General features: G+C 36.9%; 2 protein-coding genes across 3 annotated transcripts in view; both read left to right on the top strand.

The window, feature by feature from the left end:
- The first annotated feature begins 765 nt into the window (after positions 1-765).
- CPSF6 (cleavage and polyadenylation specific factor 6) overlaps positions 766-26260 on the top strand; it is a 33681-nt gene continuing 8186 nt past the window's right edge. Inside the window, exons 1-10 of one of the 2 annotated variants that reach the window (XM_030866321.2) lie at positions 766-903; positions 8738-8947; positions 10603-10706; positions 15201-15346; positions 16244-16417; positions 16547-16657; positions 17102-17606; positions 19712-19827; positions 20323-20476; positions 22777-22966. In XM_030866321.2, the coding sequence (XP_030722181.1) occupies positions 844-903; positions 8738-8947; positions 10603-10706; positions 15201-15346; positions 16244-16417; positions 16547-16657; positions 17102-17606; positions 19712-19827; positions 20323-20476; positions 22777-22963 (1767 nt within the window). In that variant the 5' untranslated portion in view covers positions 766-843 and the 3' untranslated portion in view covers positions 22964-22966. The remainder of the gene's footprint in view (positions 904-8737; positions 8948-10602; positions 10707-15200; positions 15347-16243; positions 16418-16546; positions 16658-17101; positions 17607-19711; positions 19828-20322; positions 20477-22776; positions 22967-26260) is intronic. The other variant, XM_030866323.2, reaches the window with a different exon arrangement.
- Positions 22835-26260, top strand: part of LYZ (lysozyme) — a 60335-nt gene continuing 56909 nt past the window's right edge. The window contains exon 1 of the mRNA XM_030866318.3: positions 22835-22966. The gene's annotated coding sequence lies outside the window, so the exon portion shown is untranslated. The remainder of the gene's footprint in view (positions 22967-26260) is intronic.

Below are 26260 nucleotides of genomic sequence, written 5' to 3'. Positions count from 1 at the left end.
CTTTCTCAACTGTAAAAGATGTTTGGATTTAATGACACCTTTTCCAGTTTTCTGACATTCTATGAGTCTAAGAGTGAAGCCCTTGCCTGAAGATACCTCCACCTTATAGGGTGGGTCCGAGGGGGACCGCATTCAAGTTAGAGGCATTTAAACTATCCCAGGGAAAACCAACTGCAGCTCAAAGGAGGAAACAAATGAAGAGAGATGAAAGGTTGGGGGTGGGGGGAGGTGGGACGCAGAGAAGAGGAAAGAAGAAGATGCCAATGATACAGATGGAAAGATAAACAGCATGCAAATGACACAAGTAGCATGCAAATAACTAAAGATTATCATCAACGGGTAACTAGCGTTTACAAGGCAAACGAAATTCTGCTGGTCTCTGAGGTTGCAGGGGTGAGACATCCTCTCTGGGCTCTCACAGAAAGCGGAGCTACACTTTGTATTTCATCGTGACATAAAACTTCCACCTCTCTAAAAGCCCTGGCTGTGAGAAATGTAAGAAAAACCGAGAAATGAAAATATCACAAAACGCTTGAGTCTACCAGGGACAACGTGAAACCACAGTCTCTGGAAATGACTGGGACCACCCCCGCCCCTCCCCGCCCCGCCCCCCAAGCCTAATCCAGACACACAAAAGAAACCGCTTGTGCCCTCCGAGGTGCAGTTTTGATTCTCCGCCTGCGGAACTGGCGGCAGCGGAGCAGACGCACGCCCCCTGCCGCCCCCGCCTCAGCCCTCGGAAGTGACGCAGCGCGCCCCGCCCCCGCCGCTAGATCCGCTGCTGCTGCCGCGGCGGGCGGACCTGCAGGAGGTAGCGGCGGCGGCGGCCGAGGCCGAGGGAAGATGGCGGACGGTGTGGACCACATAGACATTTACGCGGATGTGGGCGAAGAGTTCAACCAGGTACGTGAGGGCCCTGGGCCCACGCCGCCGAAGTAGGCGGTGCTGCGGCCGGGATGCGGACCCGGGGCCCACCGTGGGCCGCGAGCCGCCGCGGCTGCAGCCCGTGCGCCCTTGGCGCCTGTGGGCCGCACCGCCCGACCCAGGCGCGGCGCCCCCTCACCCCTCGTTCTAGCACGTCGTCTTGCGGGCGGCAAGCGCCGCCACCCGCCGCGGGTCCCCGAGCGCGGACGCGGGCCGCCGTGCAGCCGCCGCCGACCCCTCCCTTTCCGCTGCCTCGCTCCCCATTGTTGGCGGCGGCCGGCGGGCGCTTCCCGCTGTGTTAGGCCTGGGCGGAGGGGCGGCTTGTGCGCGGGGGGAGAACGGGCCGCCCCTGCGCCCCCTCCCCGGCCGCTGGGGCGAGGAGGAAGCCTGGCGGGGCGCGCGCCGGCCGCCGTCTCGCCCCTGGCCCTGCCGCTCGGGCTCCGATTCTTCCGGTCGCTCCATTTTGTCTCTGTCGGCGCACGGTCGCCTCATGGAAGGCCGCATTCATGGCCCTTTGTATCCCGCGCGCTCTGCTTCCTGCGCTCTCCTGCTCGTGTTTGCGACAGGTTTCGGCGTGGCGCCTTCTTCCTCCTCCCCTTACACTCCGGGAAGGCGGCTTCGTGGCGGGCAAGTTTGCAACAAGTCCTTTGACTTTCGGACCCATGGCTCGTGTTTAAAAAGTCGGTTCGCTGCCTCCCTGCCTCGGTGGCCCAGGGCTTGTAGTGCCTTTGAGGCCCAGTCGTTCGTGCTTGGCCTTTGTGATGAAAATACCTGTGAAGATAGGTGGCCCGGGCGAAAAGGAGACTTGGACGCCCGAGGGCTGGATGGAACAAAAAAAGGCGGTAGCTCACCGAGAGATAAGAGGTGTGATGAAAGAATCTCACCCGAAATTCACGTCGTGTTGGTTTTAAAATAAAGGATTGTAGCTGTGACCCGATTTCCGAAAACAAAATGTTTACTGTCCTCCGAGGGGTTTTGAAAGGCTGGAGAAAGTGAGAATGCAAGGTTTTTCCGGTATCTCACTGGCCACAGTAGCCTAGAAGGACTAGCTGTGGAGCTATGATGTCTGATGTTGGGCATCCTTGCGAAGGGTTGTTACTAGAGTAGTGACGTTTAAGCTGTAAGCCTACTGCTCACATCTCTACTCCCTTTTATGTAGTAACACATTTAAAAAATTAAATTGTGCGTAATTGCAGTGCACCTAATCGCTTTATCTCTTGTATTTTCCAGGTCCATATGAGAAGCTTAGTAAAATTCTGGTTAATGTGTTTTTGTGGGTTTTTCCCCCTTCCATTAAGGATCTTATTTCTGACTAGGGGCTAAAGATTTTATTTTAAATAGGGAAAGCTAGAAATCTTTTCTGGTTTTTTTGAGGGATGATTGTGCCCCTGGTTTAAATATTAGAAAAAAAATGCAATTAGCTTTAAATGTTTCCTACTCCGTTAAAGACTGAATATTTAAATGTAACCCACTGTAATCAAACATTAAGTTTAAAAATTTTTCTTTTTTGTTGTGTTTATATTTTGGATATATGATGCCTGAGTTGTGTCAATGACAGTTTAGAAAATTACCTTGAGTGCTAAACAGAGTCAGATTCTAATCCTTTTTTAAGGTCAGTAGACAAAGACTTCTCAGGAAATTTCTTTTCCTTTTATTTATCAAATAAGTGTAACATTCCATCGAAAAGGGGTCCATATCTGGAAGTAAAGGAGAAATTAAATGTTCAAGACAGTCTTCATTAGCTTTCTTACAAGAAAATATATGTGCTTTGTCTTTCTACCCACAATAAAGGAAGAATTGGGCTACAATTTTAGAAGTTGAGCTTTCTTCAGAACCTTTTAATTAAATATTTTTTAGGCTTTTGCCTGTTTAATTTGGAATGGGCATTTCTCTAACCTGTATAGCTGGATGTAGTGATACTTGCTTATCCCTGTGCAGCAACTAGTGCTGACTGAGCAGGAGGTAAGAAGAGGTTAAAATTCTGTGACCCTGATGAGGAACTGCTTTAAAGGGTTCTTTTAAAAATGTAACTTTTTGTTGATTTGTACATATAGTATTATATTTCACACATAGTTGCATGATTATTACTAGAAAGATATTTATACTTTTCAATCGGTTAATGGGATTAAAGAGACTTTGTTTTTGTTATTATTTTGCATATCACTGGCCTTTGTAATCTGTTTGCTGTGGTAATTCCTGTTTAAAATATGGCCACATAAGGATAGTTGGTGGGTTTTAAGGTTCATCCTTCATTTTTAATAATGTTACTATCATTGAAATATTTATCTGAAATTTTATCAGAATTAGAGGCAACTACAAAATTATTATTGATTGTTTTATTTTGCACTCTTACTTTGCACTGACATTACTTCTGCTGGTTGCTGTAGTAAACTATGACTTTTTTTTGGCTGTGTTGGGTCTTCGTTGCTGCACACAGGCTTTCTCTAGTTACGGTGAGCGTGGCTTCTCTTGTTGCGGAGCACAGGCTCTAGAGCGCAGGCTCAGTAGTTGCGGCACTCTAGAGCGCAGTCTCAGTAGTTGTGGCGCACGGGCTTAGCTGCTCCGCGGCATGTGGGATCTTCCTGGACCAGGGCTTGATCCCGTGTCCCCTGCACTGGCAGGCGGATTCTTAGCCACTGCGCCACCAGGGAAGTCCCAACTATGACTCTTTATGTTGTTGTAGTTGAGTAAAATGTTTTGCTAAGTATAACGGGTTATGACTTTGGCTTCTAAACTGCTGTAAACATTTGAAAAAAATCTTTGTTCTTCAATGTGAGCTGTAGTTTTAATTGCACAGTATGCTTTGAAATTCTTTGTGATACATGTATTTTTCATTTTTTTAAATTTTAAATGGTCATACTTTTATGATGCTTTTTTTTCCATGTGTGTTTTGGTAAAGAACAGTATAATAAACCTATTTCAAAATATGAGATATTCTGCTGTCTTAGAAGAAACTTTCATTTGGATATGGTGTGAGAAAAAGTTAGTGAAACTATAGAATAGTTCCTTTCTTCACCAGATGAATTAAGAATGGAGAATGAAGAATGAAATTGGAGAAAGGGAGAAGGCACAAGGGACTCAACTATTCCTTATAGCTGCTCTTTTAGTTCTTAAGTTGAAGGTCTTTGCATGTAACCAACCAAATTGAGAACAGTTGCTCCAGTGGAAGAATTTGAACTTCCAAACCTCTACCTTGGATTTGGAGTTGAGAAGAAAGTGGGTGGTTTCAGCCTCTATAGTGTGTATCAATTCAGTTTGAACTGGGATTTGTACTTGAAAGTAGTAGTTACTAGCCTAATATTTAATAATTATAGATTTTTATTTTGACCAAAACTAAATTAAATTTTTTAACTCAATTGTTTAATATATCTTGAGTATTTGTTATATGCCAGCAAGGAAGGATACAAAGTTTAGATAGTCTGACCTTAGAGTACGCTGTAGTGGGATTGGGAGACACATACATAACTATAACACTGACAGGTCATGTGTTATAGAAACCACTCCTTTATGTGTATCTTTATCTGTAGAATTTTTGTTGGCAGAGGAGAGGAAAGTCAGATTCTATGAACTTCAGGAAAGCTTATGCTGGGTGTGTTGAAATAGTGTGTATTTTGCTTGTTTGGGGAGCAAAAGCTCTTAATGTGGCATTTAGTTATTGATGTACCTGGTGGTAGGTCACTGATAGCAGTGCTCACTTAGTAATCTGACCATCCAACTTTAAAATGAAAATGTATATAGGTAGTGGGAAAAAATTCATTTGGAAGCTAGAGACCTAGACATGCTTATAACTCTACTTGTCTTTATATCATGAGTCGTTATAGTTTATATTTAGTTATTGTGTATCTACTATAGCCAATGTCTAGCTAATTTTGGAAAATAAGTTTATTAGGCAAATATCAGTGAAATCTTATTTCTGATAAATTTATGTTGACTAGAGAACCCTCTAAGATAAGGCTTGTAAGGTGGAAACTGAGGTAGGTAGAGATTGATTCAGAAACTTGAATAGAAGAAATGTTTAGGGGAGCTGGAACTCTTCTTACTCAGTTTTATTATTTATGAGTAGTTCATTCAGTTGCCCACTTTGTGGTTTATGTGGCATATTTTTAGTACCAAGTTGGCTTCCTTACCATTAGTTGAGCTTTTTACAGGGATTACAAACTAATTTTAATATCTACTTGAAACATAGACAAAATCAGAAAGTGAAGTATTTTAAAAAGATAAATATGTATTAGATTATTTGCTGTTGGATTTTATGTGGTGGTATATTATATTCTCTTCCATGGTATAGAATACATTTTGTAAATGCAAAATAAAACGTTTCCCCCTGCTATATTTCTCTAAATGGAAATGACTATTAAATTTCCTTTTTTTTTTTTTTTTTTACTGCGAAGACTTTGAACAAGTGGCCTTTGCTGTGCCATTAGTGGTAGTATCATAGAATGCAGGAGTGGTATTAATACAATTTTAGGACCACCAAAAGCAGTCTTGGGCCTATCAGGGAGAGTGAAAATATAGTACAACTATACCACAGTCATCCCAATAATGGTATACAGTATATCTGTGAAATGAAAATTTTATGGGAGGTGATTAGGGAAAGTATGTCTAAAAAATAATTCTTTGGAGGGAGGGGTTAATGATAATGAAAAAAAGGTTGAGAAACACTGCTTTTAAAAGGAGCTGATTGAATTTTGGTTATTTTACTATACATCTTAATTTAAGTGTTTTCTCTGACTGGGCAACAGCTACTCATATATCATGAGGAACATAATCTTGAAGTGTACAATCTTGAAAGGATACCTTGCCTTTAAAATGATTATAGTAATTAGAATGTAGGGAATGAAATAACTTAGTGGATTTTTTAACAAACCCTAAGAGCTGTTGCCTACTGGAATTTATATATAATGTACAGCTCTATTGGTGATTAGCTGCTATGAAAAGTAGATAGTTACAATTGGGCAGTATTTGGTATCTAAAATAATTAGAGGCGTAATGTTGATTATTTTTTGTTGTTTTTGAATGCCATTAAAATTTCCTAATGGTAATAATCAAAAAGACTACATAGTAGAACTTGACACTGTGGGCTATCTCTCTTTGACAAAGTTTGTCCAATAGACTTTCAGAGCTCACCTTCTTTATTTGTGACCCATGATATACATTTTCCATAATTTCTGAATGTGCACGTTTTCCCCCTTTTTAGAGTGGGAACAGAAAGTAGGATGTGTTCTGTGTGTGTGTATATATATATATATTTTTTTTTTCCTTAATCTGGAGGATAGGTGTGATATGCTAAAGCTGAAAAGGAAGATTACTGATACTACAGAAGAGTATGTGTTTTGAGTTGCATTTTAGTAATGGTGGCAAATGTATTCAGATTCATTAATATTTTTTCACCAAGTCCAAATGCATACCATTGGGGCTAGAAGTACAGGCTGTGGCCTTGGAACTGAGCGAAGCTAACTAGTCCACATGGAGATCAAACCCCAGGACCATGGTCTCAATTAGCATCATACTTCAACCAATTGGAAGCAGTCCAGCTACCAGACAAAATGGCTGATCCTAAATATTGGTAGAATCATATCAGTATGGAAAATTGGTTGGTGTCAACATAGGAATTCGTGGATGGACAAAAATAGTAAGTCATGGTGATTCACCAGGTTAGTGTAGCTGCAATTATGCTTGTAAATGATGTCTACTTATGTGAACATTTTCCTAGATTTACAACTAATGAAAAATCATATTGTGTTAACCTGTTTCATGAAAGTGTAAATCTAAATACTTTTATTTTAGTGCTGCTATTAATAACCCTTGCATTCTCTTTTACTCTCCCTCAGACCATATAGTGTGATTATAGTCTCTGCTGAGGAGGATGGAAACACAACTCCTTTTGAATAATAGTAATAATAATTCTACTTGATGTACAGAACTGGATTGCCAAAGAGTCTAAAGTGCCCACTACCCCTTGCGGGAAGGTTTTTAGTATCTTAAGTGTGTGGAATCACTGCTGCAGCCATGCCACCTGAAGCTTCAGCTACACTGAAACTTCATAACAAAACTCACCCTTCTTTTTTCTAATTTTTGCTATCACTGCGATTTGATCATGTTGCTTGGTTTTTGAAAACTCAGTTCTCAAAGGTTATTTTGGTATTGTTGTACAAACAAAATTATGGCATTATTCAGTGACTTGTGGTCTTAGTTTCTGCCCATTGCTAATGATGGTTTTGTTCTCTGACTTACCTTGAGATTTTTGTTCCTTGTTAAATGTTACAGACATTCAACGTGGTTAACAATGTTATGTAGAGATTCTGTTACATAATCAGTAAATTGGATAACTTCGTTATGCAGAAGGTTACCTGAATGACTTTACAAATTTCAGGTCCCTTTGGCTATGCGTTATAAGTGGTATTTCCCCTTCTAGATTTTTTTCTTCTTTTTCTGTTTCTTTTTTAAAAAATCTTTTTCTGGCTCCCTTCTGAATAACAAAACAACAGCCATGTTCCCTTGGGGCCTATAATAAAAATATTTTGTTGATCTGTTCACAGTCATCACAAATATCTTCTCTGTGTCATTCTTTATCCATATAATAGTCCCTAAAACTATTAGCTTTTCCTTATGTGCCATTTGTATTCATCCTTAGTGAATTGTATTAATGGAGATGATATGAGTTATGTCTGAACTCTAAGTTTATTATTTCCTAAGTGTAATTGCCTCTCTTCCCTTATTATCTCAAATATTCTACCTCATAAGAATAAAATAGTTCACATCCATCTAGGTACTTGGCGGTGGAAAGGGAGGAAGATAAAAATAGAACTTTTCCTCTGATACTGGCTAGTCAAGCCTGTGGCCCAGTAACTGTTACCAAAGGCAATTTAAATGGTGTTCAGTGTTCTGCCAGTACCTGCATTTCATTTTTCTTGTGCTTATTTACAGATTGAACCCTATTTTTCCATTTTTCTCCTGTTCACATATTTGCTTTTTTTTCGTTTACCTCTTACTTGCATATCACTTGGGCATGTAAGTGGCATCCACTAGCATTGCTTTAATTCTGCTACTGACAATGGCAAAGCTTTACTAGATCCTTGTTCGTATCCCTTTTCTCTTGGCTATGTAGATATCTTTTGCCAATTGACTAAGAAGTCAGGTAAGCATTAACTCTGTTGATGGAGAATAATGAAACTATTAATAGATACTAATTTGGATAGTTTAACCTGTGTTTTATTTATTGTTTCTCTTTCCCCTGTTCATTTGTTGTGACATACGGAATCATTTACATACCCACATTTCTTTATCCCTTTCCTATGGCTTAGCTCACTATGCTTTCTCTAAAACTAATAGCTTTCAGAGTTGGGAAGCAAGATACTGAATACCAAAGAAAACAATAGTTGTATTTTTCTGTTAAATATTAAAATATTTGTAATGGCTCTGATTTTTGTGATATTTTTGTGTCAAAAAAATGTAAGCCCATCTATTTGTATTCATGTGTTGTTACTTTTAGAGTATTTTATTTCCATGGAAAGTTTTTTATTATTACTTTATTTTGTCTACATGTTATTCTATTCCTAGAGGAATGTTATTTCCTGTATTATAATAAATATCGGTGGGAAAATAGGATTGATTGTATAGAAATTCGCTTTATAGGCACTGTTCAAGAAGAATACGTCTGTGGCATAAAGTGAAAAGATTTGTACTGAGATCTTTGGCTGTTTCTGTCTTCTACCAAATGTTTAAAACAAAATAGTTGAATGAATTTGCATTCAAATCTGTTTAGTAGTAGTCTGACTATTGTATAATCTAGAGCATTATTTCTGTATCTCAGGAAGCTGAATATGGTGGGCATGATCAGATAGATTTGTATGATGATGTCATCTCTCCATCTGCAAATAATGGAGATGCCCCAGAAGATCGGGATTACATGGATACTCTCCCACCAACTGTTGGTGATGATGTGGGTAAAGGAGCAGCACCAAATGTTGTCTATACATATACTGGAAAGAGAATTGCATTATATATTGGAAATCTAACATGGGTAAGTGACTTAACATATGAATAAAAGCATAGGTGATTGATTTCAAACTGCTTCAGTAGTTGGTTTTCTCCAGTTTTATAAAATAAGAATTTGAAGTTACTAGATTGGTTCTACATGCTTGCTTATGCAACGAGGAGGGAAATACAAGTACCTTTAAAATATCGTAAATTCCAAATCTTCTAGTTCTGAATTTTGTAGACATTCAACTTGTTTTGGTAGAGATTCCAGTTAAATATAGTTTGATTTTATCTTCAAATCAATTCTTTTTATTTTACTACTCCTACACTTCAGCTATCCCAGTTTTACAAAGAAAAATGCTCACATAATGGTCTCAAACCGAGATTCAGAAGTGCAGGAGAGAAACACAGTACAACTCCTGGTTTTAAGAGTTTTCATTATCTAAATCATACTACAGACGTGTTGAGTTTCATTTTTGCTCATAAATTTGAAATCTGATTTATGGAAATGCTGCTATGTACATTGTATTTTAATTTGGGTTATTTATGAGACTGTAGGATTATTATTGGTTGGGAGTTTCATTAGCTGGATGTTCAGTGTTATCTATATTTTATTAGTATTAAATCTTAAATATTTACTAAAATAGTTCTATAGAATTTTTGCATCTCTACTTAGAAACATTTGTTACACATAATTGAAAATTTTTTAGTTGTCTAGAAATGAAAACTTGTTACTGTTCCATTTCCTTAATAGCATTTTATTTTTAAATGTTTACATTTTAAAAAAACTAATTGATCTATCTCCCACTACCCAGTCTGAAGAAATTTTTTTTTTTAAGTTTTTTGGGTTTTTTTTTTTTGATATGGACCATTTTTAAAGTCTTTATTGAATTTGTTACAGTATTGCTTCTGTTTTATGTTTTGGTTTTTTGGCTCTGAGGCATGTGGGATCTTAGTTCTCCAACCAGGGATTGAACCCACACCGCCTGCATTGGAAGGCAAAGTTTTAACCACTGGACCGCCAGGGAAGCCCCTGAGCAATTTTTAAATATTGGAGACAGTAGCAATGTAGTTATGAAGAGTATGGTTGCTAAGTAAGCCTCTGAATCTTAGTTTTTACATATGTTAGTTTTATAACCTTGGAAAAGCTCTTTAACCTCTCTATAACCTCTCTATCCCATGTGTAAAATGGGAGTGATATAGGACTTTTATGTTTTAAGAATTAAATAGTTGATATAAAGTACATGGTAGGTACTCAATATATGTTAGGTGTTTTGTTTTGTTTTGTTTTGTTTTTTTCCATCTTGCATTGAAACATAAGATGGAGTTTATTTCCCCAAATAATTTCCTTTAAGGAAAAGAAGTGACAAGTGACATTGGTTTTATTGAAAATTTAAAGTTGTAGCAGTTGAAAGCTGGAAGAGACCAAAAACTCATTAAGAGTTTAAAAAAAAAAAAATCTATGTTCTCTCTAAGGGTATGTAGCTTCTAATTTCCAAAACTCTTATCAAGGGATAAAATTATATCCTCAGGTGCTTTTGTGCTATTTAAAAATTGAAGGCTGACTGGCAGTAATTGTACTTAATTTGCACTGAGCATTTTGTCTTGTTTATCCTGAGTTTACCCTTAAAAAATAAATGGAAACAATAAAAATCTTGGATATGTTTTGATGGTTAATGAGGGGGAAATATCTTGCAGTGGACAACAGATGAAGACTTAACTGAAGCAGTTCATTCTTTGGGCGTAAATGATATTTTGGAGATAAAATTTTTTGAAAATCGGGCAAATGGCCAGTCAAAGGGGTAAGAATTTTGTTTTAATTCTTTTTTTTCCCTAATGGAAGTTAGTAGCTAGTGATTACAATTTTGGGGGTAACTTTCCTTGAAGTTAATGCTAACTACACATGTGTAGGATGTTTTATTTCTACATTGTCAGGAGGTTCTTGGACAAAGATTCATACTCATTTCATGTATCCTGTGATCTACCTCACTAAAACTAGTGGAGCTGGGAGTGTAGATAGATTAGGTCTCTTTTCCAGTTTTCCTGAATTTTCTCCATCTGTGGTTGAAATGATTTTTGAAATAACAGTTTGAAGAAGCATTGCTATCCCTGTAATTAAGGGATAGTGGAAGATGGGCAACTGAAGAATAATGTAACATGGATGTTTTGCTTTATTTTTTTAAACTATTAAACTACACAAATGAGGTAGGATCATTACGGGATCATTATAAAATACAGATGTCGAAACGTAAGAAAATAAAAAGCCACAATCTCATCATCCATAGATGATCGCTCTTGATATTTTAGTGAACATACTTTCAGGTTTTTAAATTTTTACTGCAAAAACAATAGGATTACAACTCAGGTTTTATAATGTATTTGATACACGGAGTAAAACAAATATTTAACACTAAACATACATCTTCCCTAATGTATTAAGTTCTTTCCATCATACCTTGTATGCTACTGTAATTTATTTTACCATTCTAATTTTTGGTTATTTGGGTTTCCAGTTTTTGCCTATTATAAATAATGTTGTGGCAGGCTTCGTTTTATATAAATCTTTAGGTTCAGATTTTTGACTTTTTAAAAGGTAATTTGCTAGATGCAGAATAATAAAGTAAAAAATATGCTTAATGTACTTACTTTATATTGTTTAATATGCCAGTTTTCAGTAACTAGGAATATTTTCAAAATACGTACAGAGTCTGACTGCTTTTCATGAACTTCACTTCTACTACCTGATCCGAGCCACTGTTCTCTCTTACTTGAACTTCTGTAATAGCCTCCTACGTGGTGTTCCTGCCTTCCCTCTGATTCTCTACAGTCTATATACATGACACATAGCAGAAGTTGAAAAAAAGTGACATCAATATTTGCCTGCTCAGAATCTTCTAATGGTTATCTATTTTATTCAGAGTAAAACCCAGAATCTTCACTGTGGCCTACAAGGCACTAAGACCAGTTTCCCCACTACCTCTCTGACCTCATCTCCTACTACTCTTTGCCTTCCCTATGCTGCTTCAGCCACATTAGTCTCTGATGTTCCTCAAACACATTGCTACTTAAGACCTTTACACTGTTTCTTCTTTTTGGTTTATTTTTCCCCAAAATGTCAACATTTGGGATCTTTCACTTCATTCAGGATTTTGCTTGAGTTCCCTTCCCTGGCCACCCTATGCAAGACCTTCTGCCCCCATCACTGTTTCCTTTTTTTAGTTTTTCTTATGATGTATTTTACTCGTTTATTGTCTTGTCTCCTACTAGGTTTAGATTGTAACCTCCATAAGAGCTTGGCTCACTGTTGTATCCCTAACCCTAGAATGGTGCCTGGGATATAGGAGGTGGTGCTCAATAAATGTTTGTTAAATTAGTGAATTAATTAAATTATTTCTAAATGTTGTGACCCAAGATAATCTTGAATCAGACAGCAGACTTTTTTGACCAAGGATCTAGTTTTTTTTTTTTTTTTTTTGCGGTACGCGGGCCTCTCACTGTGTGGCCTCTCCCGTTGCGGAGCACAGGCTCCGGATGCGCAGGCTCAGCGGCCATGGCCCACAGGCCCAGCTGCTCCGCGGCATGTGGGATCTTCCCAGACCGGGGCACGAACCCGTGTCCCCTGCATCGGCAGGCGGACTCTCAACCACTGCACCACCAGGAACCCCAAGGATCTAGTTTTTTTTGCGGTACGCAGACCTCTCACTGTTGTGGCCTATCCCGTTGCAGAGCACAGGCTCAGCAGCCATGGCTCACGGGCCCAGCCACTCCGCAGCATGTGGGATCTTCCCGGACCGGGGCACGAACCCATGTCCCCTGCATCTGCAGGCGGACTCTCAACCACTGTGCCACCAGGGAAGCCCCAAGGATCTAGTTTTTTAAAAAATATTTATTTATTAATTTTGGCTGTGCTGGGTCTTAGTTGTGACATGTGGGATCTTCGTTGCCGCATGCGGACTCAGTTGCAGTAGGCAGGCTTCTTAGTTGCGACATGGAGGCTTCTTAGTTGTGGTGTGCGTGTGGGCTCTAGTTCCCCCACTAGGGATCGAACCTGGGTCCCCTGCATTGGGAGCACGGAGTCTTATTCAGTGGGCCACCGGGGAAGTCCCAAAGGACAATTTTGAATACCAGGGAGAAAAGGCTCCTAAGAGTCCTTCTGAGAATAATTTAGAATATTGTATAACTGTGAGTTGACGCTCATTCATTTTTTTTTTCTATTTTAACTTTATTTTTCCTAGTGAGATATAATTCATATACTATAAAATTCATCATTATAAAGTCTTCAAATCAGTGGGTTTTAGTTTATTTATAAAGTTATACAACCATTACCACTGTCTAATTCCAGAATATTTAATCACCCCCAAAGGAAATCGCATATGCATTAGCAATCTGTCTCTGGATTTGCCTGTTCTGAAATGGTATCATAAAGAATGTGGTCCCATGTGACTAGCGTCTTACACTTAGCATAATGTTTTCAGGGTTCATCATGTTGTAGCATGTGTCAGTACTTAATTTCTTTTTATAGCTAAATAATATTCCACCATGTGGATACACCACATTTTAAAAATCCCATCCATCATTTGGTGGACATTTGGGTTGTTTCCATTTTTGCTATTATGAATAAGACCCCTATGAATATTCATATACCAGTTTTTGCATGAGCATATATTTTCTTTTTTTTTTTAAGGAAATTGTTTCTTTCATCTAAATAGGTTACACTGATATTATATCTCCTACCACTGCTACTACTTGATTAAATAGCTTGAATTTGGGGCTGTTTTATAAAATGTTAATTTTGAAAAATAATTTTGTATTTTTAAACACTAGATAGATTATCATAAGCAAAGTGAGCTACTCATACTTTGAGAAGCACATGGAGATGAGATCTGACTGTGGAAACTGTACTAAGCATCCCATTTCTTCTTCATTCTAAGGTGCAAATTCTCTGGGAGCCAACAATAGGTTAAATTGCACTATTAACTTTTTTGTCTTGTTTGGGGGGAAGTTTATTATTGGTCCAATACATTATACCTGATTTATTTATGTTAATTGTGTAAACAGGGAACTCTGTAATAATACTGATAAATAATAACATCAGCATAGCATGTGAAAAAAAAGATAGGTTACACTGTAGTCCCCATATGATTTGGCACTGTTCCAGAACCACCCTTTCATATAGACAGACAAATATTTAGTGAAAGAAGTTAAATTTATAAATATTTATAGTTTCCATTTTTTTCTTATAAATTATGCCCCTGTGAATATTCATGTACCAATTTATGTGAACATGTATTTGCAATTCTGTTAGGTACACGTATACACGAGGAGATTTATTTTTCTGCCATGAGGCTTGCAGGATCTCAGTTCTCCAACCAGCGATTGAACCTGGGCCACGGCAATGAAAGCGCCAAGTCCTAACCACTAGACAGACCACCAGGGAACTCCCAGGAGAGAAGATTTATTGGATTGTATTTTTAACTCTGTATTTAACCTTTTAAGGAGCTGCCGGGATGTTTGTCAAAGTGGTTGCACTACTTTACATTTTCCATCAGTGTATGTGGGTTCTAGTTTTCTCCACATCCTCACCAGCACTTGTTAATTGTCTTTTTGGTTAGTGAATGTGAAATGGTATCATTGTGGTTTTAATTTACATTTCCCTGTTGGCTAATGATATTGAGCATCTTTTCATGGTGACATTATTCATGATAATGAAAAAAGTGGAAACAACCCAAATGTCTGTCAATTTTTGGGAAATGTGGTATATCCATATAATGAAATATTATTCAGCCATGAAAAGGAATTAAGGACTGACACATGCTACAACATGCATAAACCTTGAAAACATTACACTTAGTGGAAAAAGCCAATCACAAAAGACCACATACTGTATAATTCCATTTATATGAAGTGTCCAGAATAGGCAAATCTGTAGGGACAGAATGTGGATTAGTGATTCATTAGGGTTGGAGGATGGGAAGAAATGGAGTGACAGCTAACAGTTATGGGGAGTTTTTTGAGTGATGAAAATTGTTTTTAAAATTGATTGTGGTGATGTTTGTAAAATTCTGAATATGCTAAAAAAAATAAACCACTGAATTCTATACACTTAAAGTGAGTAGGTAGTGTGATGTGTTGTTATAAAAAAAAGTTAAAGATCAAAGTGTGAGCTTTGTATATTTCTAAGAAATATTTTCCGTTTTCTTAGGTAAAATTAAATTCAGACCATTTCCTTTTTAATAAGAGTAATAACAGTTAATCCCTCCTCACTTTCTACCCACACCCCTTTAAACATCTTTTAGGTTTGCCCTTGTTGGTGTTGGATCTGAAGCATCCTCAAAAAAGTTAATGGATCTGTTGCCTAAAAGAGAACTTCATGGTCAGAATCCTGTTGTAACTCCATGCAATAAACAGTTCCTGAGTCAATTTGAAATGCAGTCCAGGAAAAGTAAGCAACCCCTCAAAGGCTTTTATTAAAAGTTGTACATTTTAACTAATCTTGCTAGCATTTGTTAGATGTTATATTGGAGAAGTCATCTTAATATTTATAGTTAGTATTTAGTTCATTGGAGAATCCATTTTAGAAAGTCCATGCTTTGAATTTGATTTAAATTACCGATTATGACTGGTCCCGTGTACTGGGAACCTACTCCCGTTTTTCTCTAGATGTCACAGACCCAGCATTATACAACAGTGTGCAAGTTCTGTAGCCCTGTCATTCCCATCGTAAAAAAAGGAAGAAACTACATTCTAATCCTTAGATTGAAGGAAAGTTATGTGGGTGTCTGTTATGGTGGGGGAGGAACCATTGATAATCAGAAAGTATTTGTTGATTTTCTGCTTAGCACCAAGACCTTTCACTACTTAGTAAAGTGGCTATAGAGAAGATTTGCCATTATACACTTACAAATGTTATCACTTAAAGAGATAAATGGATGATCAGGCAATTAACAGAAATTCAAGTGGTTGTTTCAGTGTTCTAGCACTTAACACTCAACTGACGAATGTTACAAAATTTAAATGATTTATACTTACTGACATTTAGATTTCTGTTGGAGAATTTTGGTCTTGGCCGCTGCAGAGTACTGGTTTTTTGAAAGTAACTCATGTTTGCTTATTGGAAATGCATTTAAGCCTGGATCTTTTGAGGCTTCAAAAGAGCTTAAATAGATATGAATGTTTTCCTAAACTGGTACTTCTCATGTAGTTTGGACAGGCCCAAGGCATCTGCAAGTTAGTATATAGTGTAAATGAACTTTGAAATAGAGTTGTTTCTAATATCTAACAGTGGTTATGTATCAGCTATTTTAATAAATGCTATTTATGAGTATTTGGATATTTGCAGCTACACAGTCAGGACAAATGTCTGGGGAAGGTAAAGCTGGTCCTCCGGGAGGCAGTTCACGTGCAGCCTTTCCACAAGGTGGTAGAGGACGGGCCCGTTTTCCAGGGGCTGTTCCTGGTGGGGACAGATTTCCTGGGCCAGCAGGACCAGGAGGGCCACCTCCACCTTTTCCAGGTAAAATTTTTCTTAAATTACCATGGATAAAATGTGTCTACCTAATACCTCTTTTCCTTTTCTCTCTTTTTCAAGTAATGCATTATTAATGTGACTTACTCTCCTTGTTATGCTATTTTTGGAATCCAGGAAATTTGATCAAGCATCTTGTTAAAGGAACTCGGCCTTTGTTCCTGGAAACTAGGATTCCATGGCATATGGGGCACAGCATAGAGGAAATACCCATTTTTGGCCTAAAAGGTCTTTATTTTTCTCCAAACTTGCTTGACTTATATATAGAATATTTACATCCGTCTTATTTTCTTACCTCTTAAAAAATCCTTTCAAGACCATTTTTCCTTGTTTCACTTTCTAGCTTGGCATCAGAGTAGACTATAAGGTGGGTGATTTCACTGTAAGAAGTGTGTGTACGCTGAAAGGTGGAAACTATCTCTAAGCAATGTAATCTATTAAAGTTTTTGTTTCAGTAGTTTTTCTTAAGCATAAATTGAGCTAGCTAAATGTGTAAGGATAAACTTCACCTTTGTAATTGTTAGTGTAGCATTTACCATATGGGTTGCATTTAAAGAGAAAGAGTCTTGGTCTATGAGTTACGCTTTAAAAGTATAATTTTGGCGTGAAGATAAACTGCCTTATTGAAGTGTTTTTCTCTCTCTCTCTCTCTCTCTCCCCTTTATTCTATAGCTGGACAGACTCCACCACGTCCACCCTTAGGTCCTCCAGGCCCACCCGGTCCACCAGGTCCTCCACCTCCTGGTCAGGTTCTGCCTCCTCCTTTAGCTGGGCCTCCTAATCGAGGAGATCGCCCTCCACCACCAGTTCTTTTTCCTGGACAACCTTTTGGGCAGCCTCCATTGGGTCCGCTTCCTCCTGGGCCTCCACCTCCAGTTCCAGGCTACGGCCCCCCTCCTGGTCCACCACCTCCACAACAGGGACCACCTCCACCTCCAGGCCCCTTTCCACCTCGCCCACCTGGCCCTCTTGGGCCACCCCTTACACTCGCTCCTCCTCCGCATCTTCCTGGACCACCTCCAGGTGCCCCACCACCAGCTCCACATGTGAACCCCGCTTTCTTTCCTCCACCAACTAACAGCGGCATGCCTACATCAGATAGCCGGGGTCCACCACCAACGGATCCATATGGCCGGCCTCCACCATATGATAGGGGTGACTATGGGCCTCCTGGAAGGTAAGTTAGTATGTATCTATAAAAGTAGACTTGGTGTATTTGATCTGCAAAAGGTATTTTTCTTTGTCAGTGAAGTTTTAAAAAAATCATGACCTTTTCCCCAGGTACATAATTTTTTGTATTGTTTTCTCTTAGAAGAAGCAGTGTGATATGGTGAAAAACATACTGAACGGGGTTGGGAATAATCCAGCTCTGCCACTTATACAGCCATGTGATTTTAGGGCAAGTCACTTTGTTTTCATCATTTTTAAGTTAAAAGAGGTTAATAAAGATAATTTAAGCGAGCAAATGGGATCCTTAAGCTATTTTCAAGGTTTTAAAGTCAATCTCATTTACCATTGATGACATTACATAGAATGCTAAAGTTTCTTCATTGGTTTAGGAATTAGGTCAGTTTATTAGATAGGTACTATTGATTATCTCATGCTTATCAGGAGTCCTGAGTAGCAGAATTACTAACTTTTAATTAAAATGGGAACATTAAATAATTTACAAGCATATTTGGGTAGACAAAGACTTGTAAAATACAGACTTTATGGAAATTAAAATGGTTAATGGCAATCCTTAGAAAAAAGCTGCATGGAAGTCACGGTGGAACTAAGTGATCCCTAAGCCCCCTTTCAAAATACTTTTAAAGCTATCCATACTCAAATCATAATCTAGAGATTAATCTCTAAGAACTACTTGAATTTGCCCCGTTCAGTTTCTTTTGAGTTTATCATTTGATTTTATATTCTTTAACTATCACTGTTGAATGACTTTGTATTTTGTTTTGTCTGACAGTGTTCTGCAGGGATGGATTTGAGCATCTGCCTAATTCCATACAGTTGCACAGGGCCAGGGAAATAAATTTGATGTTGTAAACAAAGTCTCCTGACAGTTACTTACCATAGAGCTTGTGTCTTTATGTGACTGCCAAAATTGCTTCGTTTTCTTTTGAAAAACGTTATAACTAGGAAGGTAGCACAACTTTTCTTCTGTTCAGCTTAATTTCAGTGAGCAACTACCTATTAAGTGTCCACTCAGTGTATAGGGGTGGGTTAGGTGGTTTGGTTTGACAGTTTAAAATTTGAATCTCATGTCTTTTTTCTAACATAATAGAATTTCTACAGTGTCAGTTTTTCTTAAAATATATTTGTGTATATATTTTTAGTTATTATTGAGTAATTTTTAATTGAAAATTGGAGAAAACTGATTATCTTGCGTGGGTTTTTTTTTTTTTAGGGGATCAGATGGGTATGAGTCACAGAAATTAATTGAAATCATACATGGATTTTGAACAACTTGTGATTTGGTTGGGCTGTTTATAAAGTTTTGGGAATAACAATAATACCTTATAAACATGAAGAAGGTTATATTAGCTGTTTCCTCATTTCATTAGAATGAACTGCTACTGCTTACCTCAGTTCAACATCCTACCTAATAACTAATAACTAAGATGGCAAAAAGTTTACCTTTTCCTATACTGCACATGCAGTCACAATTTTTAAAGTTGTCCAGCAGCTTTAGAAAATCTTGGGATTTTACTGTTTTTTTCCAACAAATATTTACAGGTACTGAGTGCCTTTTATTTGCCAGATATCCTTCTAGGGATTCAGTGGCAAACAAGATAAGTCTAAAGTCTTCTCCCTCCTGAAATTTTATTAGTCCAACAGACATTTATTATCCTTCTCTTATGAATTGGGCCTTGCGCCTAGAGGATCCAAATATAAATGAAACCAAATTCCATCCCTTGATAGTGTAGGGTTGTATTTTTTGCAGTCAGGATTTTTTGTTTAGATATACATATGTGTCGGGACATCAGAACAATTTATTATATCTGTTTTTGTATGACTCTGAAAAATAGTATATTATACTTATGTAAATACATAATTTCTGGCCTCCAGAAAGATGAGGTTTCTAAGTTGCTACTTTATTTCAGCTGAAAGATAAGGGAATTTTGCTTAGACCTTCTCTTCGTAGGAAAAAGATCACATTTCAATCTGAAAAAGTAACTATTAGCTCTAAGGCACTTGTCAAAAGCAATTATTTGAATTGCTTTACACTATTGTGACTAATTTAGAAAATCTTTTGAGTATGATTTAAGGTTTATTTCGATTTTACAGGGAAATGGATACTGCAAGAACACCATTGAGTGAAGCTGAGTTTGAAGAAATCATGAATAGAAATAGGGCAATCTCAAGCAGTGCTATTTCAAGAGCTGTGTCTGATGCCAGTGCTGGTTTGTATATTTATTTCTGTATTAACATTTCTTATTTATGTTATTAGGAATGACCTAAAAAGTACAGTCTTGAAGATGGGTCATCTACATGTAGTAGTTATTTTTATATTTACAAATCATTACCTATACTTTATTTAAAAGGCATTGAAGGGAACTGTATGTCACAGTGTAGTGGAAAAACTCCTAATTTAAAAATTTTAGGTGTAAATTTAAATATTAGCCCTGACATTTAATGGCTCAGGGACCTTAAGGCAGCTCATTTATTCTCATATTTACTAAATGATTATGTGTTTCACACAGCTATAATAGTAACAAGTGGTGTTAACTTCATGTACATTAAAGCCTTTCAGAATGGTGAAACTCTGAGAAAAATTAAGACAACTTCTGTAGTGATTTTAAAGTGCATTCCTTTTGTAAAATGGTTGCCCCAAATGGTTTGGTGGTATTTTGAAAACAAAATTTATTTGACTTCGGCCCCTCTCCTTCCACTCACAGGTGATTATGGGAGTGCTATTGAGACATTGGTAACTGCAATTTCTTTAATTAAACAATCCAAAGTATCTGCTGATGATCGTTGCAAAGTTCTTATTAGCTCTTTGCAAGATTGCCTTCATGGAATTGAATCCAAGTCTTATGGTTCTGGATCAAGGTAAAACTTTCCTGTCTCATGTCTGTTTAAAACTACTGCTTTGCAAATAGAAAAAATACTGTGTTTGGGACTTTATAGGACTTTGATTTTACTTATTACTGTTTACTTAGCAGCTAATGTGATCTTGTTATTGTTTTTGTTTAAACCCTAAATCAAATGTTAGGTGTTTGCTTGCTTAAAACCCTTCGTGGCTTCCAGTTATTCTTAGAATAAGACTGTAAATATTGAAGTGCTGTGTGATATAGTTCTATCTATCTTTTCAGCCTCACTGTGTACCTCTCCTCTGGCTCACTGTTCTCTCGCCACATTGGTCTCCCTTTTCTTCTTGACACATCAAGCACTTGCCCACCTCACTGTTTTGTTTGGGTTTGTTTTTTGCGGTACGCGGGCCTCTCACTGTTGTGGCCTCTCCCGTTTTGGAGCACAGGCTGCGGACGCGCAGGCTCAGTGGCCATGGCTCACGGGCCCAGCCGCTCCGCGGCATGTGGGATCTTCCCGGACTGGGGCACAAACCCATGTCCCCTGTATCGGCAGGCAGACTCAACCACTGCGCCACCAGGGAAGCCGCACCTCACTGTTTTTGTACTTGGTATTTATGCCCACCTTGCTGTTTTTGTACTTCATATTTCTTCTGCTGGGAGTCCTTTTCCCTGGCTCTAATAGCTGGCTCCTTATCCTTCATGCCTCAACTCAATCTAACTTGCTAAGAGGGGTCTTCTCTCAGGTTATTCTGTCATGTTCATTCTGTTTATTTTTCATAATACTTACTACAGTCTATTCTTATTTGTTACTAATGCACATTTTTTTTCACTAGAACACATCGAAAGATGGAAAGGACCTTACCTGTCTTGTTCGCTACAATATTTGTAATGATGAAACAGTGCTTGGTACAGATTGGGTGCTAAATAAATATTTCTTGAACAAAGGAGTTAATAAGGAGTTAATAATCTATTTCTTAGTATTTTTATTTTGATTAGGCAGTTCCTTTTTTTGGCATTACTGCTAACCTTGAAATTTTACATATTTTCAAAAGGTAGATCTTTAACCTTGACATGATACTTTCAGGTCTTTAGTGTACTTTATCTAGTGGTAGAGTTGTCTTCATTAAGTTAGGAAAAGAGAGCCTGTCTTTGTCATAGTCCACAACTTTATGATTATTACCTTTTTGACCCAGTATAAAGATGTTTGGACCTGAACACATTTGTTACAGCTGAAGACCGTATCTTATATAGTCTTCTTTTAACTATTTAAGTCCAGAATAATAACTTCTACTTTAATCACAGGCTTAGCACTTAATAATGTTTGCTAAGTTGAGCTGTCTGGTGCAGAAATACAAAATAGAGATTAAACTAATAGCCAGTTGTTATTTCCTTGTTGTGAATTTCAGAATTTAGAATAGTAGGATTTCTAAGATACATACTCTGGTTAAAGTACCTGTTTTTTGTTGTTGTTTTTAAAGGCAGTTCATGAAACATTTCTCTTTATTAAATAAAAATGAGAATAGTATCTCAGTCTTTTCTGGTGGTCATGTTTACTAAGTTTCTTCTCTGCTTCCCACCATGCCCCTCAGCACCACCCCCCCCCAAGCATACCTACGAATATATTTCATTAGGAAGTTTCTTAGTGGGGTAACACTCATGATGAACCATATTTTGGCTAGTTTTAAATGTAAAATTGATATTTACATATAGGTTTAGGTAACATGTATTAATGGGTGGTAGTTTTATGTATTTAAGTCTCATTATATATTGAGTGATTTCATGAATTTTGTGTCTAAAAAACTACCTTCTGTATGTTCTTTAGCTTGAAACACAAGTCCTTTGAAATTTTCTCTCCTTTACCTTTCTGCTTTTCATTCAGTAAATACTACATGTCTGTTTTAGGCTGCTAGTTATAATAGATGTAATAGATGATATGGTGTATTGCCATGGTGTGTCTGGTTCCCAATTTTTATTTATTTGGCTGCGCCGGGTCTTAGTTGCGGCACATGCGATTTTTAGTTGTGGCATTCGGGATCTAGTTCCCTGACCAGGGATCAAACCCAAGACCCCCCTGCATTGGGAGCGAGGAGTCTTAACCGTTGGACCACCAGGGAAGTCCCGGGTGAATGTTTTTAAAAATGGGGTTTCTAGTTCATGCTTGTACGTGAGTAAATCATTATTGGCAGTTCAGGATATTTTAGTTTAAATTAGATTTATAAGTTATTTTTTGCCATAGGTATTTTTAAACACCAAAATATTGAATATCTTTTTAAGCTATCTAATTATGGAGAGCATTAATCCAGTAATTTCTTTTAGAAGACGTGAACGATCAAGAGAAAGGGATCATAGTAGATCACGAGAAAAGAGTCGGCGTCATAAATCCCGCAGTAGAGATCGTCATGATGATTATTACAGAGAGAGAAGCAGAGAACGAGAGAGACACCGGGACCGGGACCGGGACCGCGATCGAGAGCGCGACCGAGAGCGCGAGTATCGTCATCGTTAGAAGGTGGGTATTCCTTGTTCCTGTTGTATTTAACATATGTATTATTAATAGTAATTATAACTCCGAGGCTATTGTTTATGCAGTATATACCCACATTTTACATGGTTCAACTACTTGTTCTGAATTTAATCTTCTGGAAACATCTGAGATAAATGACAGGTGAGTAATAACAGGTAAACATTTTGACCTCTTATCCTTAAATATTGTGTTGCTTGCTTGAGCTACAGCTTTTAGGTTTCAGGTTGTTAATGGTCCTAAGAAATAATCAAGAGGACTCATTGTCTACTTCTAAAAATCTAAAAATTGGAATTCTCTTAATCACATACAGTTTTCATGTGATTTAAAATATAAAATATAGGGAGTTAATTCATACTATATATAGTATGCTTGGACTTCAAAAAATAAAGTTTCTTTCCTTGAACTAACTTTATTTATCCCTAAAAATTTTAAAGAAAATCTGACAGTATAATAGTTTATAATACAGGAAGAATATAGGAGAGTGGTTTCTCAGCATTGAGAAAAACTTTTTTTTTTTTTTTAGAAAAGACACTTTTCCTGCCATCTGGGTTTTGTTTTTAAAAGAAAAGAAACAGTATTCTTTAATTTGCAAAGAAGATAAGAAAGTTACTCAATTAAAATGGATTCAGGGTATTCCATATAGAGAATTATAAATTGTACCAAATCATACATCCCAGGTTAGAATAACCTTGAAATAATTTTCTTTGATGTTTCATTCATAAACCATAATCATTGTGTCTTTTTTTTCTGTATTTTAAAACTATTGTGTACATTTTTCATAAAGCGGGAAGAGTTGTCTGTTTATACTTCATTTTCACGTGTAATTTTATTTTTATATTTGTGAACAGCGTTTATTCATGTGAAAAGTGGGGAGAGGGCACTATAAGGCTTGTGCATGTGACACAAAGGTTATTCTGTAAACAGATTTTTTTTTCTTCATATGTTGGTGGCATATCCAAAATAAATTAGGCTAAAACAAACCCCTTATTGGTAATTACTCTTTACATGATTATTTTCCATAAAATAAAATTGGGAAATATTGAAAATTCAATTATGGTAATTGCTAGTATTTAAATTGTTATGGGCAAAATCAAAGAATTGTATGTAATTCTGTGACAAAATAACAGTTTCTTTAGATGTATTTTAGCAAACGAGATCCTTTTTAAGTAATATTACTTAGAAAATAAGCATGTAAGTCTTATTTTTATGGTACACAAATAACCTATTACATTATACAGTTTTAAGGGCTTTTTGAAGTAAAAAGGCAAGTTTTAATACTTTTCCATGCATTTTGAATATATATCAAAACCTTAATTTTAAAATAGTTCTCCATGTACTGTATTATAGAACTTAACATAAATAATTCTCAAAACATTATTTTAATATGAGGCAAAACTTTTTATTTTTAAAACTAAGCTTATTGAAATTGATACTGTTTTTGGATGTAAGAACTGAATGTTGTATCATGTAAGACTAAATACTAAATTTTAAAGATGTAGCCCTCTGCCTCTCCCACTCCCGCCCACCCCACCCCCCAGTTATAGATCTGATCCCATCTTATGAAAAAATTCTCAGTGCCCATCAGTGCTTAAGGTGAATTGTGGCCAACTTAGGGAAATGTTTAACGTATATCAGCCATTTCATTTAAAGTAAGGTACAGGTCCTTCAATTTATATTTTTATTTAGACTCTGTCAGTTATCAACAAGCTTCTAGTTACTGAAGTCATGATAATGGAACTTGCATACATTTTCAGTCATCTCCAAGATTGGATATGCCCATCAAGGGCATTCTGAGCCAGTTTATACCCAAAGTTAATTAACAAGTCTTCTTAATGGTTTTAGCATAGTTAAATAAACTCCTTCTGAAAGGTCCATTGTTAATTTTAAATACTTTGAATTAACATTACATTCCGGTAATGGGTACACCTAACTATATCATGGTTTGAGTTTCATTACGTTCAGACATTAACTATGAATTCCTAACTTGCAAACTATTGTTGACATTTTTTCTTAATCACTGATGTGTACCATACCAAAATTCCCATGTTTTGTTTGTGCATTAATCAGAATTGAGTTGTAATATTGTTATGTGCCTTCATCCAAGCAAAATTTTACATAAGCATTTCCAGTGCAAAAAATTCTGTTATCCTGGAATATTGTACCTTTGCTATACCAAACAGTATTTATTGTGAACATAGATGTGAATAAATGGGTAGGGACTGGGATTAAATATATCTGAGTGAAAAACTTCTTTGAGCAAATAAAAAATATCTGCACATTTAATCACCATCATAATGAGGTCTATTGACCTTTTTTAGAAGTTTTAAAATATGAGTCCTTTTGAACTTTCATGTAAATCTTAAATGGACTGAATGGAATAAGAGTAACTTGGAAGCTAAAGTGAATGTCAGTAGTAAGTGTATGCAAATAAAACAATAATGTAATCTATTATTAAAGTGATGATGAATGGCTAAAAGGGCAAGTTCTTAATTTAACTGGAAACTTAAATGATGTTGGCAAGCTGTTAATGTCTGTCCCATCTTAATTTTTTTGTGTGTTTGAACTGTTGGTAATGTTAATTGCATTCTCTCATTTAAAAAATGTATTAGTTTTTCTAAAAGCATTGAATATCTAAGTTCAAATATATAATATTTTAATGGGAATATCGGTATTGTAAATTTCAACATGTAAATATATTGTGCTTCATATTCTGTAATTTCTGCCTCTATTCTCAGACCACTCTGAGCAAAACAAAAGTAGTTCAGTGTTTTAAGATTATATGCTTTTACAGAAATAATTTTGTTTTCATAGTTGTTTTCTTTTGTGTTCCTCTTATTACTTGCTGGGAACAACCCTACTCAGTGATTTCTGTTAACAGTTCCACTTTTCTTTGTATACTGAAGAGTAATGAACTGAAATTATTTTTTTAAATACTCTATTCATGCTTTTCCTCTCTCTGACACATGATGTTTACATTCTCAAATCATTATCCATTCCTTTGATTAGATTTTAAGCATCATATACGGGCTATAGGTTAAGTAACTATACTTTCCTTTGCTTTATGATTACTTTTCTCCTTTCACAAATACCATGATCTTAGATTTTGTTGTCATTGCACAAGATTTAGGGTGTTTTGCATTCCTTATTCAATTTATAGCTTTGCATTAATTTGGCAGGGGGAAGCCAAAAGAATCAAAAGTTCTTGCGTAAATGTTAAGATGCTTTTATCTCCTCAAGAGTTAATGTTAACTTCGAGTCTTATGTGAAAATTAAATTCTT

Source organism: Globicephala melas, chromosome 10 (genome assembly GCF_963455315.2).
Source record: "Globicephala melas chromosome 10, mGloMel1.2, whole genome shotgun sequence".
NCBI lineage: Eukaryota > Metazoa > Chordata > Mammalia > Artiodactyla > Delphinidae > Globicephala > Globicephala melas.
The sequence above is the reverse complement of the archived record's forward strand: the minus strand, read 5'-3'. Positions and strand labels throughout refer to the sequence as shown.